The sequence below is a fragment of the Kryptolebias marmoratus genome, linkage group LG6 (genome assembly GCF_001649575.2).
Source record: "Kryptolebias marmoratus isolate JLee-2015 linkage group LG6, ASM164957v2, whole genome shotgun sequence".
Lineage (NCBI taxonomy): Eukaryota > Metazoa > Chordata > Actinopteri > Cyprinodontiformes > Rivulidae > Kryptolebias > Kryptolebias marmoratus.
In genome coordinates this window covers 2,531,114-2,546,887 of record NC_051435.1, presented here as the reverse complement: position 1 = coordinate 2,546,887, position 15,774 = coordinate 2,531,114, and the positions used below count along the sequence as shown (strand labels likewise).

The window sequence follows — 15,774 nt, the reverse complement described above, 5'->3', positions numbered from 1 at the left end:
CCATTCATCCATCCATCCATCCATCCATCCATCCATCCATCCATCCATCCATCCATCCATCCATCCATCCATCCATCCATCCATCTCTGTCTCCACTCTCCTCCTCGCCTCCTTCTGTAGTTTCATCTCGGAGGCAGCAGATCCAGGAGGGAAACCCAGACCTCCCTCTCCAGCTCCTCCTTGAGGACCTCCTGGTGTTCCCAGACCAGAGAGGATCCATGATCCCTCCAGCAGGTTCTGGTTCTGGTTCTGACCCAGGTTCTCCTCTCTGTGTTCAGTTCCTTTACCTTTGACCTGATAAGTTTTAAGGCTCTTGCTTGAATCATGTGTTAAATAACCCCGAAATTCAGGAAACAACATAAATCTTTACGTTTAAAATATAAAACAACTTTTCCGTCATTCCAGCCAGCTCCTGGAGACACCTTACATTTGGTTACGAAGGCGTGTGAACATTTACTCTGAGTCAGGGAGCGACAGACAGGGGATTTCCCTCCTGAAGTGTTTATGATGCGTTTGACATTCAGGCCTTTTGTTCGCTTCACTTCCTGAACAACCTTCAGACGCGTTCATGCAGAAACCAGTTCTGCAGCACGCAGGGCATGGATTTATTATCACGTTTCTTTTTATTCCCCTCACTGTGAGCTTTTACAGATCTGTCAGAGTCTCAGAACGAGATCTTTAGGCTCCTCGTCTCCAGCAGCCCGTCGCAGAAACAGAAATTTATTTTATTTGACAGAAAACGAGACTTTAGCTCCAACAAGGCGATTCCTGAAGAGCTGGTAGCTGAAAACATGACCTTCAGCTTCGGTTTTTCTTCCTCTTCCTCATTTTTTAACCACCAGTCACTCGTCGTACAAACTCTCCTGGAATCTCCTCAGTGACCCGAAGTGTTTACTTCATGTCTGAGTTTGAGGTGGATCCAGGTTCTGTCTGGATGCTTCTCAGATCACAGAACTGTGGATTATAAGATATATAAAATATAAAGAAAGAAGCATAATGTGCACTAAATAAATCAACTTAAAGCTGCATTTAATGGAGGACAGGAAGTGTTTTCCTCCTAGAAACAACTTGTCTGCTAGTATATCAGTTATTGAGGTCATTATGAGTTACAGAGAGTCACGTGATTTTCCAGAAACACCATGGAGCTTTAAGAAGTTCTGTAAGAAGCTTTCTGCAGGCACTTCCTGTCTGGCTGCTTCCAAAATAAAAGCTCCAGTCTTCCACCTGACCAGCAGGTGGCTCACTGACACAAACAACAGATTTACACAAACTGCAGGTTTTTATTGTTTAAACAGATACAATCATTCATTCAGCTGAAGGAGGGTTTAGTGCCCGAAACATTAAATAAATCCACTTTAAGAGCCTTTTTGTTGACAGGATCTTTGGTTTCACGCTCCAAATCATAAAAAAAACATATATATTTCAAGAACATTCACAAGTATTTCATAAAACAAAAACAATATATCCAGTAAACTATATATATTTAAACAGATCTGACTAATCCAGGAGCTGGAGGGTCACTCGGAGTACGGAGAGCTCATCTGTAAAAAAACAAAAAAAAGATAAGAACATTTTATCAGAGTGGGGACGTCAGCAGAAGAGGATGTGTTTTACCCTCAGCGCTTTGTTTACATCGAGCGCGTACCCGCATTCCAGAGCCGCATGTCAAAATATCCGGAAAACTCCCGGTGTGAAACTCCAAACTGCTCCGTAATCAGTACCTTTAATTACCGTAACACTTGTTTGTTTCTCGTTATGATTAGAACTCACGGTGTCGATGTCGAAGCACAGGTTCTCGCTCAGCATGTCGAACTCTCCGGGCGTCATCGGGGGCTCGGGCGACGGACAGGAACGTGGCGTGCTGCTCGCGCTGGAGCTGGAATAACGCCGCAAAGATCAGAGAGTCATCGGGTGTCCTCCTATTAATAACTCCTTTATTTTTATGCTTTCTGTTCCGTTCTTCAGGCTAAATTTTAAAAGTAAACATCACCTTGTGGAGCGCAGCCATTATGCATTAAAAGTGGGGCTCTGTGTTAATATCTTACCTGCTGTAGATGACAGATGTTGTCACCTTATTTACAAACACAGCTATTATTCAAACAATCAAGCAATTTTGGCAGAAATTATAGAGAATTTCCTGCAGGATTTGGTTCCACGTTGAAACGGAAGAATCGGACCCAAGAATGCAGTCGAACACAAAGTTGCTCGGATTAAAACTTAAACGAAACAACAAAACTCAAAACTCTACAGAGGACAACCAGTCTGCGCAGGGAAGCCAAAATGGCAGACTGTAGACGGACTGACGGATTGATTAGGGAAGTGGTGACAGGTGAGACTAATGATGACAGGAAACAGGTATAAGTGGGCGGGGCAGGACTGAACAAAACAATCAGCAAACAGTAAACTCACAAAAACAACCAGAAAACACAGACTGGGACAGGAAGTGCTACATCTAGTTACCACTTGAAGTAAACTGAGGTCATTCAAAAAGCCATCTACGACAGGTAAGATACTGATTATTTCTAACTTTTAACCAGAACCACAGTGGCTGGAATCGTTATCGATTACGCTCAAAAACGCGTCTTCTTGTCTCGGCAGAGGGGTCATTCAGTTTGTTTATTTTATGTTTGTTTGTTTGGACTAAAACAAACTAAAACCCTTAAAGGAGATAAAAACTCTCCTGTGAACTCACGAAGAACTCACCGCATTTCTGAGATGGGGATGAGGGTGGACGGGATGTACGGGTGAACTGGAAAATAAAAAAGAGATACAAGAAATATCAGTGTTGTTGGATTTTAATAAAATATTTAAAGGTCTATAAATCAAAATATTTAATTCTTCTTTTTTAAAGCTGTTTTTGTGACGTACTTATGAGCATTTACCTGATGGGGGGAAAAAAAATCACTGAATATTTTCGACCAATGAGCCAAGCTAGCATCAAGCTAGCATTTATCTGTTAGCATCCTGTCTGTTAGCGCCCCTAAATTTATCTAATATAAACAGTAATTTCACTGCAATTCATAGATATAATGTTAAAAGGTAGAACAAGTGGGTTTGCTGCAGTTTTTTTAATAATAGATGTTACGGCCTGAGACAGCTAGCCTCTATGCTAACTAGCCTTTATGCTAAAATAACTTCCTGTTGTTCTGTAGTCTATGATTACGCTGCCTTCATATCTGTTCCAGTTTTTATAAGTGTTGAATAAAAACATAAGCCAGATTTTCTTTCATATTTATCTTTAAAACAGACAAATAAGAAATTTTGACGTGAAGCTAGCTCGCTAAGCTAGCTGATGCTCAAAATGGACGCCAGAAGGACAAATTCTCACCATAAAAACAACCTGAAAATATTTTATAGGGGTTTAAAGGAGACATATTTTGTGGATTTCTATAATCTGTGTTTTCTGCATCAGTTTTTAACTTTGTCTAAATGTTTGTGTTGCTAAGCAGCTTAGCATGAATCGTGGTTATTAACTGATTATCTGTGATTCGACAATCATTTTATTATTATAAACTGGTCTGGAAACATATTCTATCTTTCTATCTGCAAATACATATTAGCAGGCTATCCAAAAGGCCTAAAGCAGCTCTTAAATAAGTAAAAAGTTGAACTTGAACTGGGTTTCTGACGTGATTCTCCCAGCTGCAGGTAAGACAGTAACTACTCCTAAATGTTTCACTTTCACCGTTACGTTTCCCGCTCTTGCCTTTGCTCGGCTGGCTGTTGTAGAGCCGCCCGAAGGCCTCGTCTTTGGGGATGTCGGGGTAGAGGAACTTGAGCGGGTTTTCGGGGACGACCCCGTCCGTGATCACTTTGTAGTCCCGGATGATGTCGGCGAACGGGAGGGCGCTCAGGCGGTTTTTAGTGTACGGCTCCACCGAGTTGAACTTCACGTCGCCTGTCGTTAAAACCTTCATGTTAGAAAATGAAACGAGGGAAACGTAAGGAGTGTTTGCGGTTTGGTGTCAGAGCTGACCGTTCTCGCCGTGCTCCACCCAGGTGAAGGTGATTCCTCCCAGGTGACTCTCGCTGAAGCGAAGCAGGAAGGTTCCTGGTTCCCGGGCCTTCAGCAGAACACGCTCCATCTCCTTACTCACGAAGCCCATGATGTAGCTGCAGACGAGTCGGAGGCGAAACAGAAAAGTTACGGCTGTTTAGAGTCCAGACCTGAGCAATAAAACAACCTGAAGCACAGGAAGCTGCAGGTTTGCAGGTCTGTGCACCTCAGGTCGGCTGCATCATGACCTCTGTTTTCAGATGATGTGTTGGGGATGACTCTCAGCTACTACCACACCGAATTTTAGCTTGATATCTGTAAACATGACAGAGCTGTAGCCGTGTTTTTGTGTTTCCAGGGGTTCCAGCTCCAGATGTCCTTCTACTGATGACTTTCTGGGAGTTTCATTCAAACCGCTCCACTAATTTATGAGATATTTTGCTAACAAACACGTCCACAGAGTTCACAGATTTAATTAAATGAGCCAATATGGCGCTAATAGAGATCTGGTGAGTGACGTACTTCTCGTTCCAGACTGGCAGCAGGTGCTTCTTGATGAGCTCCAGGATCGAGTCCAGCCACATCCAGAAACTGAACGGCTTTCCTGGAATATTCTCCTGCAGGAAGACCGAACAAACACGATGTTTTCAGCGGATTCATCCTTAAATACGGTCGTTTTCCCGACCAGGACAGGTCACTCGCTGGTAACGCTGAGGTCCAGGCGGTCACTAACCTTCGCAAACTTGGACCAGGAGACCTGATAGTCGCTGCAGGAGGCATGTTGACCTGCAGAAATAAAACAGGAAGCAGCAATGAGCGCGCTGGTAAAGGGATCGTTAGTGGGGTTCTCTGGAAATGTCACCAAACAGCATCTTACCTGTTGCAGGTAGCTCTCTGAGCCCCCTCAGTTTGGAGAAACAGAGCTTCAAAGGGACTCATGAAGAAAAATCAAAACTAATTCGTAATTTGTGCATTTTTTCTCACATTGGTGAGAAAAATATTTAATTAAAAAGGGCTTTGTTTACATTAAGTGCATACCCGCGTTTAAAAATGACATATCTATGAAAACTACTGGAGTACTCTTCCAGTTTGCACCATTCGATACGTCCTTTTTTATGTTTGATTTCATAGTTTTCAACGAGTACCTCTGATTTTGACCAGACTGACGAGCTAACGGCTAGTCAGAGCGGAGCAGCGAACAACGCCAGTCTCAAAACTCACGTGGCAAATCACACAAATTCTGCTTCATCTCTTTTGATTTTACACGACACGGACATCTACAGAGGATTTTGTGTTACTTCGCAACTGCAATTAGCCGCAGCAGCAGCTAGCTGTAGCACTTCTGGTGCAGCCTGGGACACTTCCTGCAGGAATATCCTAATATTTCTTCCAGAATAATCATCTAATATATAAGAATTGAAAGTGTTAAGGCTTATAAGCTGCTTTGTTCCGGCTCCAGTAATCCAGTTTGGTCTTGGTTCCACTCTGACTAGCCATTAACTCGTCAGTCCAGCCAGAATTAGACTTTTTCTCCAGACTGAGATTGTTCAACAGGTGAGGTATTCGTTCCACAGAACCCCACTTCCAGTATGTGAACCATTCATTTAAAGCCTCCTAAACCTTATTTTAAGCATTAAAACCTCTTTTAGAATAGAAAGTGATGCCAGTCAGAGTGAATAAAAGTTAAATGTCTAATTTAAAGGTTTGAGGACAGATTTTAGAGTCTTCTATGCCTTAAAGACACTTGTAGAACAACGAGTTGACTGGTTTTATCTGGTGTCACAGAGAAGTATAGAAGAGCATCGTCTGCATAGAATGAACTAAAATAGGACCAAATTTGCGTCTTTTCTCTTTGTTGCCACACCAGAAATGATTTTTCTTTATTTTTCTGTACGTAGAGGACAAACAGACCCAGAAGCTTCTCTCCCAGCATGGCCAGCTGCTCCTTGTTGAGGCCTCGACCCGCGAAGGTGGAGAACTGCCAGCTGAGGACCTCGGAGAGCTGCGTCCAGCCGGCCCGAGGCGGGTTCCCAAAGAACGCCAAGTTCTGTGGACGGGACAGAGGTACCGATGAACGCCGTAATACCACCTTAAAACAGCTGAGCTGCTCTTTAGTTACTAATTAAGACATTTAAAATGTGGACTAATGTAGAAATAATGTGCATAACGTAATAATTAAGGTCACAGAAAAGTATCAAAGTGTGTTGAGTTGTAATAAAAGATAAAGATGTTAAAGCTGCTTTTGGCTTTCAGGGTGGTTTACAGTAAAAACAACCAGTCCACTTTAATCCCATTCAGGAGTCCTAAATCTAGGAGGGTTAGGGTTAGAACTTAAATAAAGCAGCTGTTTGTTGAAGGATGGTTGCTCTGGACCAGTGATGGTTGTGTGGTGCTGTTCCTGGACCAGCGGTGTCCGGTCCTGGTCCTGGAGGATCACCGTCCATGTTTCAGGGGTCCCTGTTGAAGACCAGCTGAAGAGACGCAGGACGAGGACCTGGACACCGCTGTCCTCGATGAAAACCCCTAACTGAAGAGTGACGTCTCACCCTCGGCTCGTCAGTCAGGAGGTTGTACCACATAACCGAGGCCCAGCCCCCAGGAAGCTGGCTCACGTTAGAAATCACCACAAGTGGAAGAGAACACGTCTGGAAAAAAAAAACAAACAAAGAAATTAAAACCAAAACTCAAACGGGACAAAATCAAACGCTCCTCACGGCTGCTGACCTCCAGGTCGATGGTGAGGCCCTGAACCGTGAAACAGGCCTCGAAGCTCAGGGAGTGGAGCTCCTCCGTCACCGAGAGCAGACCCTGCAAAAACCACCAAACACCGGTCCAGGTCTGAGCCCGTCTCCACAGGGACAAGGTTTATCAGAGACACATGAACAGTTCTACCTCATTCCCTTTCGTTCCGTTGATGTATTTCTTCTCTTTCAGCTGCTGTAAGACACAAACCCAGCGTTAGGGGTCTAAGACCTCCTGAGCACCTAGACCGCAGGAGATCTAAGACCTCAGAAGACCTTAGACCTCATGAGACCTAAGACCTCAGGGGACCTTAGACCTCAGAAGACCTAAGACCTCAGGGGACCTAAGACCTCAGGGGACCTAAGACCTCAGGAGACCTAAGACCTCATGAGACCTAAGACCTCATGAGACCTAAGACCTCAGGGGACCTAAGACCTCAGGAGACCTAAGACCTCATGAGACCTAAGACCTCAGGGGACCTAAGACCTCAGGAGACCTAAGACCTCATGAGACCTAAGACCTCATGAGACCTAAGACCTCAGGGGACCTAAGACCTCAGGAGACCTAAGACCTCATGAGACCTAAGACCTCAGGAGGCCTTGGACCTCAGGAGACCTAAGACCTCAGAGGGTCTCAAACGGCTGAGCAGTAAATGTTCTCACCAGGTGTCTGAACTCCACCGACAGGCAGCCGTTTGAGTAATCTTCGATGTCCATCACTTTAGTGTTGTTGGTCAGAATGAAAAACTGTCGACTTCTGAGGAGTTAAACTGAGTTTATTAAACAATAAACAACCGGATCTAAACGTTCGTCGAAGGTTGGAAGGCAGCAGAAGAAGTTCGGCTGCTAACAACAAACCTGAGGAACCTCAGATTTAAATATCTGTGACCTGGTTAGGGTTCATACTCACACTCTGCCAGGAGGAAGGTCCCTGAAAACCAAACAGACCTGATTTTAAAAAGCTTTTCATCGAACAGAAAGTCTGCATCGATGTTTTTGAAGACCTAAAGATCTCACTTATCGAACGTTGTTTTGACTTTCAGCTGATAATCGACTTCAGGGAGTTTCACCAGAAGTCTGCAGAAACCAGAGGAAAAAACAGAACTTAGAAAACAAGAAGTACGAATATTTATTATTATTTATTATTTTATCAATAAATGAAACTGACTTTTCTAAAAGAAACAAAAAGAGAGAAAAAACAGAAAACGCTGAGATATTAAAGTTAATGGAGCAGAACATGAGCTAAATGCTAAAGAAGTAGAATACGAGCTAAATGCTAAAAGGAGCAGAACATGAGCTAAATGCTAAAAGGAGCAGAACACGAGCTAAAAGCTAAAAGGAGCAGAACACGAGCTAAAAGCTAAAAGGAGCAGAACACAAGCTAAATGCTAAAAGTTGCAAAACACTAGCTAAAAAAAGCATATCATTAGCTAAAAGCTAAAAAAACAAATCACTAGCTAAAAGCTCCAATTAGCATAAGAAGACAAAACAGAGTCAGCAGCCGAAGCAGATTTCAAAGAGACAAAAGTTTCTGAAAAGAGCTGAATGTTTGTTTTTTGTAAATAAAGTAATAAAAACTAAGTCAGAGCAGCCGTCAGCTGAATGAGCCGAACGTCGGCTGAAATAGAAAAGACGTAAGAATAAACTGGAGGAAAAACAGCCGAGAGGAAGGAAGGGGTCAGAGACCGGACTTTGGTGGTGAACTGGACTCCAGTCTTGATGATGAGGGGTTTCTGAGGATGTGTGGGCATGCAGGGCTGCTTCTCCACCACAAACGAGCTGAAAACAGAACAGAACCTTCAGAACGTGGATCCAAACAGAGACAATATGGTTCTGTCAGCTGATTCCTGCGGTCAGGAGGAACGTACCTCTTGATGAGGTGGTAAATCAGGTACTTGACTCGCTCTTCCAGCTGCGGTTTTTGCAGCGGTATCGGGTCGCTCTCGTAGGTCACCTTCACCACCAGCTCCCCGAGCTTGTCCAGCTGACGCTTGATCTGGAAGAGGCTCTGCGCCGTCACGGTGAACCTGAGGGACGACAGGGCGGGATCAACCAGAATTCCAACAAACTCCAACCTGGAACACAGACCTGATGCTAACATGCTAATTAACGCGGCTAATGGACTCAATCTGGTACAAACAAGATGGATTTATTACAAAAATATGAGTTTTGGTGGATTTGTTCTTATCTGAGGATACTGAGGACCACAGGGACGTTGGTTGAAGGCCCCTTTGAGCCCTCAGGCCATGTTTTGCTCCCGTCGGCTGTTACTGAAGCTCATTACCAGCTCTGCAGCTGCTCCAGCCCGGTGAGCACCGGCCCACCGATGGCGGCGATCTGCTGCCGGCGTTTCCAGTCCTGCAGCTCAGGGCTGAGCTGAGACGACATCAGGTCATTGATCTCTTTGATCACCACGTCCATCTTCGATAAGATCTCCTAAAACGAGACAAACAGATGATGACCGTGGGTTTTATTGGCTAAGTTTTAAATATAAATCCAGAGTTTATTCACAAAGGAAGAAAGTAAACATATCAGAAGTTTAAACTAAGAAATTTGATCATTTTTTGGAAAAAATCAGGTAATTTTGAACCTAATAGAAGCAACACGTCTCTTTAAGGTTGCTCCAGATGTTTGAAGCGTCTCCTCTTCTTCTCCCATCAGTCTGTAAACATCTGGACCTGAGGAGAGCAGCTGGATGGGAGCAGATGTTGTTCTGAAACCTGGGCTAATGCACCCCCATACCATCAGAGAGGCAGGCTGACCTCAGAACAGTTCTCCTCTTTGGTCCAGAGGAGACACATCTGTTCACATCTGGCTTCTTCTTTGCCTGATAGAGCTTTAAGCAGCACAGTGAACTGTGTTTACAGACAGTGATCCTGAGCAGAACCAGAACCAGAACCTGGTTTTAATGCAGAAGAAGAAGAAGAAGAAGAAGAAGCCTCAGCGGGCTCTGGGCCTTGACCTGCCTCCTTGTCGTGGTCCTGTCGAGACCTGAGCAGCCTCCAAGTCCCTCAAAGACGAAGTGAAGACAGGTCCTCCACAGCTTCTGATCCGGTGAGGCACCTTTAACTTTGTTTAACTTGGAGGCCTGTTTGTTTCATTTTAACTGATGTAAATTAATTAATAACATCTATTTCCAGTCTGATTGCTTTAACGAGCTTAATCCGTCGTTAATTGAAGAAAAGTTATCAACCTTCTTTATCCTCATCTATCAGCTTTAAATGTCTTAGTTTAAACATCTGATATCTTCTCTATGATCCATTAAGAATAAAATATGTGTTTCTGTGTTTTGGAACGTGTGATTCACGCAGCTTGAGATGTTTTTACATCTGAGCTCTGAAAATACAAACCTTCCTCTTAAAGTCAAGCCTGTTGAGCATTTCCTGCAGCCGCGTTACTTCCTGTTTCATCGTCTCAGACGTTCTGTCCGACGATTCTGAACAACAACAAAAACCAGAACCCTTCACAGTCGCAGAACATGTTTTATGTTTGCTGCAGGATTGAGCGGTTCTTCGAGAGAACCAGGAGACTCACCTCGGGACTGCAGGGTCTTGTAGCAGAAGTCAAAGTCGTCCTGCATGTCCTCGATGCATTTCACGACCTGATCCATCAGCTAAAAGCACATATCCGTTGATGTTTCGATAAATGTAGATTAAATTCAGTATCGTGTTAGCAGAAAGGTGTGAGGGTTACCTGCACGCTGCCCCTGATGATCCCCACCCGGTTGTCCATGTTCTTCTGCCTCTCGAAGGCCACAGAATTCTGCAGAGACTTCTCCAGAGCGCCCTGTTCAAAACGTTCAGTCCGCTTGTTTTCATTTTCAGGATTTCTGACAGATTATTTCTTCTTAAATCGGTAATCTGAGGAAGACTAATGACCGCAGAGAACAGGTGCGAACAGGAGGAGCAGGACTGAACCTGAACGCAGGAAGTCCCAGAAACACAACCAGAGGAGATCACAGATGGTGACACAAACCTGCTCCTGCGTGCAGGCGCTGGACAGGAGCCGCCGCTCCTCCCTCAGGCAGGTGGAGATGACTCTGGCCATGGAGGTGGGGTTGGTGGTGTACTTCCTCTGCGGGGCAACATCCACACACAGAGACAGGATCTCACGTCACAGAGGAGAGGGTCGCCATTTTACAAACACAAACGGACCAGGAAATCTACATCTTTAGTCTCCAGAACTTTGGAACTCAAGAACCACAGAACGTCAGAGTCCTGACTCATCCGCCCGCCAGCTGGACCTGAACGTTTCTGCCTGGAGCTAAAAGCTAACGGCAGCATAAGAAGACAAAAACAGACAGATCTCAAAGAGAACCATGCTGGAACTGAGGAGTGTGTTTCTATGGGGACAGTTTCTGCAAATAAAGCTGATTCTTTCGGTCTTTCCACCTGCGCAGACAGGCTCTAATCAGCAACATCTCGTCTGAACGAGGCGAGGAGGAACAGATCCACTCTGCAAACAGCCACAGTAAGGAGAAGTAGTTTGCTGCTGTTTGAGCTGAGGTGAAAAGGAAGTCAAATCTGGTCCCTGAACCTTCGAGTCAGGTGCTAAACGTGCTGCAGGCGTTCAGCTGTTCTTGTCCTGGTGGTGTGACCTGTTGGAGGAGTTCCGCTGAGCTCACGACAGGAACTCGAGCCCGTGTCCTGTTCTTGAAAAGACCCGAGCTTTTTTCAGAAGGAGGCCTCGAGGCTCGTACCGCTACTTCCTGTGACCAAGTCAGCGCGAGCCGGTTTCAGAGGAAGCAGGTACTCCTTTGCGGCGCCTCAGAGTGTTTGCGGCTTCTTGTTGTTCTTACGGGCCTCCTGCTTTCATGCAACACGTGGAAAAAAACAGAAAGATGAATCATTTTTTCGCCTTCACTCTGAATCTTTCCTAGAAACGCTGCTGCGTTTAGAGCCAGCCCAGCGGAGAGGCAAAGGGAGGGAAACTTGAGATTTTAGGTGTTGGAAACGACGCAGCGTTGTTGTTCTGAAAGCGTGAACGTGTAGGAGTTCTGCTGGCGCCAACCCGTCCCTGTCGGGTAATGATGCTGATGAGAAACTTTCTGAAGCCGGCTGCGGTCTGAATAGTCAAACAGAAACGGTGCTGAAGCTCAGGGAAAGTTTGAGGCCCGACTCCTGGTTCGGTTAACCCGGTTTCAAGAGATCCATCGATTTATTTATGGAGCCAAAGTGCTTCACAACACGAAGGTCCAAAACAACCACCAGGTGTTTAAAAACCTGCCTGAATAAAAAGGTAACAAAGACCTCAGTCAGAGGTAGTTGGTTCTAGAGTCTAACGGTCCGGATGTTCGGATTCAGACTCAGGAACAAACAGGAAAGATGAATTAGTTGATCCTAAGGTCTTCTCGTTCTCATGGAAAGCTACTAGATCAGCTAAATCAGGTGCAGCGAGTTCGTTAAGAGCTTTAAAGGTGAACGATAAAAGTTTGAAACGGACTGGAGAGGAAATGGAACCAGATTGCAGCAGTCAAGGCTTGAGCAGATGAGAGCATGAACGGCCTTTTTCCAGGTCAGGACGATTTAAAAAAGGCTGAACTTTGGTTAAAAGACGACACAGATGAAAGCTGACCTGGACTAGAGAAGCTTCGTGTTCATCAGACTTCAAATCCTCGTCAAAAGTCAGGTTTTTAACTGAGGCTACAAATGATCCGATATATAAAAGGAAGTGACCAAGGATGGAGCCCTGTGGAACTCCGCAAGAGAGTGGAGGAGCAGTAAAGACAGATTACACGTCATTACTGAAAGGTTTATTTTTTAATGCAGCAGAAATTAAACTAACTGGACAAATCTGTTGACGTATGAAGCTATTTTACCTTCCTTCATGTGTTCAAAGGCTCCAAAATGGCTCTTTTTTCTCACTTTATTCAAGCATTTTTCCATAAAGTCGGGATTTAAACCCGAGGATTCCCGCCCGGCTTCCTTGTTTTCAGTGACCGGAGATGTTTTTAGGTCTCCTGGGAGCAGACGTACCTGCAGCTGCTGCTGGATGATCTTCATGTTGTGTCTCTGCAGGAAGTTCTGCTCCTGAGATCGGACCTTCTCCAGCTGAGACAGTAGGTTGGTGAACAGAACCGAGGCCATCGACTCGTCGTTCACCGCCGAGTCCCTGGAGGGTCCAGAAGGAGAGGGTCATCCAGCATCCATCCAACCAACATCCATCCAACATCCATCATCCATCCATCCAGCATCCATCCAACCAACATCCATCCAACATCCATCCAACAATCCATCCAACATCCATCCATCCAACCAACATCCATCCAACATCCATCCAACAATCCATCCAACATCCATCCATCCAACAATCCATCTAACATCCAACATCATCCAACATCCAGCATCCATCCATCCATCCATCCATGCATCCATCCATGCATCCATCCGGGTGAGCTCATGCTCACAGAAACAATAAATTAATCTGTTAACTTCGATGCAGACGGTTTTCTTGATGAAACATTCAACAGAAATCTGAATTTCTGCAGCTTTTCCACAATCGGCCCGTTTACATCAAGTCCAGAAGAACTTTTTCCTTCTGAAGTGAACGCATCATTATTTCCAGAACGCTGCATGAATTACAGATCAGTCTGTGGGTGGTTTGGGTTTGAGCCACAACAAAAACTTCAGACTGGATTTTATCATCGCTGACGTTTAATAAGATGGAAAATTAATCAGAAACATTTTGATTCTGTTCTGTTTTCCATCAGCTCTGCTGTGAGCGTCACATGTTCAGTCCGTAGAGTCCACTTTATGCTGAAACACGCTGACCACAAACTGCGATAAAAAACACAGGAAGTGATGTCGTCGGGTTTGTAAACACAAACTTCAGGAAGTTGTTCTGCTTTTGTTCTGACAGCTGCAGTAAAACCAATCCAGGCTCGTTCTGAACGTGCTGCAGAAAAAACAAACATCTCTTCAGTCAGATCTCAGCTCTTCTGTTCCCTAATTTAAATCAGACTTTAAAGAATTAAATCCATCTCAACCTGCAGCTCAGATACGGAAAAAAAGATCCTTAAAACGAATAAAAACTCTAAAAGTGTCATCGTTTTTACACATAACGAAAACAAAAAGAGCCGATTCAGATCTGTATTTGGTTTAATAAACTGCAGTTTAATAACAGCAAATTAAATGGATGAGAATCAAACCAGTTCTGCTCGTAATCTAACAATCATTTATTTAAAATAAAAAATAATTTAAAACAACCTTTAAAGGTATGTTTTAGTCTCCTATGATGCATGAAGTGAATTAAACATCATAAAACATGTAAAACTTGTATCCTTTCTACATATTTTAGTATTTTTATCTGACTTGTAGCTGTGGTGTGTGCACAGTCGGGGCGTTTTGATCAATTTATTTATGTATTTATACATCCCATAAATAAAGCAGCTCTGTGTCACAGCAGCGTCTGATGAAATTAAACTTCCTCTGAGACTTTTAATAATCATTTCAGGGTTTTATTTTGGACGTGTGAAACATTTTGACCCTCCCTGAGCTCTCTGCTGCCCCCGTGGTTCCTCCGGGTGCAGAAAAGGAACAAACTTGCTCTGCTGTTTAAGGTTTCTTCTCTTTATTCTTCAAAGCAGCCTTTCAGGAACCTTCCTGCTGGTTTCTAACAGGATTAAACACTTCAGAAGTTAAATGTTCAGTCTGAGGGAACATATCTAACTAACAAGTTGACCTGGAGGTAATGTGGCTTTAGAGGAATTTAAAATAAAGCAGTGAAGGACATCCTGAGCAGGACTCACCAGTCCTGGGACTCGATCCAGCCGGCCAGTCCCTGCCTGATGTCCATGGGGAAGTTATCGTCGTAAAGGTAGTCCACATGTTCCAGGAGCCGGATCTCCAGCTGCTGAATCTGTTTCCACTGGCTCATCCTGACCGAGGACACATTGTTATCAGCAAACACACAGGACCAGACCCCACCCGTGTCACTTCACCTGCTCCAAAGCCCCGTGCTCTCTGTTACCTGAGGTGTTTCTGCGCGTCCTTCCAGTCGGTATCTCTTCACCATGTGCACCTGCTTCTGTCGCAGGCTTTCACTTCACTGAGTCACTTCATTCAGGAAGAGGCTTGATGATTTACTGATACACGTCAGGAAACAGCCAGCCCTCCCCCTGAAACAACCCAAATAAAACCACCAGCTGTAACCTGCTGCGGGCTTGTAATTGTATGTAAAAAAACCAGGACCAAGTTATTACACTGCATATAATGAAAATATATTTAATTAAAACAGTTGCTGCTGAAATTATTATTATTTTTATTACAAATATAATAGTTTTTTGCACACTAAGAAGATCCATAATAAGTTTAAAGCAGGTCTGATTTAAATGTGATGGTTTATAGATGCATTTTAGTGGATTTAAATTAAATGTTGCAGTTTTCCTGCAGTACCTCCGCCCGGCCGCAGGGGGCGCTCACGCCCCGGCTCACCGGCTTTAACGACGCCGCGGCGGCGTGCGGAGGTGAAAGGTGACGCCGGTGTGGAAAACATGGTTGAACACCGCGACGTCCGCGTGGTTTACCGGGGTGGCAGCAGAATAAACTTCAGGGAGCCGGTTATCAGCAATGATTCCAGGTTAGTGCGGACTTTTGACCGGAAGTTGGGTGAAGTGTTACAGACGTTAGCTACGGAGCGTTAGCATCAGCGGGACAGGAGTGTTAGCCGTTAGCAACAAGCTACATGTATGCCCTCTGCGACACGTTGTTGTTTTATTATTATTTTCTGATTAAAACGAGGTTGAACTGTTGGTTGTGGCCGCAGGTTCCTCCTCTGCGCCGCAGGTGAATTTGTGAAGGTGTTCAGCACCGTCACGGAGGAATGTGTCCACGAGCTGCGGGGACACACCGACCAGGTGACAGGTGTGCTGCTGAGACCCTCCAACCACCTACAGGTACTCGGACCTCTACCTGCAGGTCCTCTCACCTCTCTGACTCTACCTGCAGGTCCTCTCACCTCTCTCTGACTACCTGCAGGTCCTCTCACCTCTCAGACTCTACTTGCAGGTCCTCTCACCTCTCAGACTCTACCTGCAGG

At 44.7% G+C, this 15,774-nt stretch overlaps 2 protein-coding genes across 6 annotated transcripts in view; one reads left to right on the top strand and one right to left on the bottom strand.

Moving 5' to 3' along the window:
* Nucleotides 1-1,260: 1,260 nt before the first annotated feature.
* On the bottom strand, nucleotides 1,261-14,812 carry stat4 (signal transducer and activator of transcription 4). 5 transcript variants are annotated; one of them, XM_017440800.3, is made up of 24 exons: nucleotides 14,707-14,812; nucleotides 14,486-14,614; nucleotides 12,714-12,849; nucleotides 10,714-10,812; nucleotides 10,432-10,524; nucleotides 10,273-10,351; nucleotides 10,089-10,174; nucleotides 9,023-9,174; nucleotides 8,607-8,765; nucleotides 8,425-8,517; nucleotides 7,756-7,815; nucleotides 7,649-7,669; nucleotides 7,402-7,495; nucleotides 6,890-6,934; nucleotides 6,722-6,805; nucleotides 6,544-6,642; nucleotides 5,909-6,044; nucleotides 4,731-4,783; nucleotides 4,520-4,614; nucleotides 3,977-4,113; nucleotides 3,707-3,898; nucleotides 2,704-2,749; nucleotides 1,771-1,876; nucleotides 1,261-1,541 (listed from the first exon to the last, which is right to left on the bottom strand). In XM_017440800.3, the coding sequence occupies exons 2-24, from the start codon at nucleotides 14,611-14,613 to the stop codon at nucleotides 1,518-1,520; spliced, it is 2,217 nt and encodes a 738-aa protein (XP_017296289.1). In that variant the 5' UTR covers nucleotide 14,614; nucleotides 14,707-14,812; the 3' UTR covers nucleotides 1,261-1,517. The 5 variants fall into 5 exon arrangements, with proteins under 5 accessions (XP_017296289.1, XP_024858482.1, XP_024858484.1 ...); XM_025002714.2 differs by having other exon boundaries at nucleotides 1,261-1,876; XM_025002716.2 differs by having other exon boundaries at nucleotides 1,261-1,876; nucleotides 6,890-6,931.
* A 348-nt stretch (nucleotides 14,813-15,160) lies between these two features.
* wdr75 (WD repeat domain 75) overlaps nucleotides 15,161-15,774 on the top strand; it is a 14,540-nt gene continuing 13,926 nt past the window's right edge. The window contains exons 1-2 of the mRNA XM_017440791.3: nucleotides 15,161-15,315; nucleotides 15,502-15,631. Of these exons, the coding sequence (XP_017296280.1) occupies nucleotides 15,230-15,315; nucleotides 15,502-15,631 (216 nt within the window). The 5' untranslated portion in view covers nucleotides 15,161-15,229. The remainder of the gene's footprint in view (nucleotides 15,316-15,501; nucleotides 15,632-15,774) is intronic.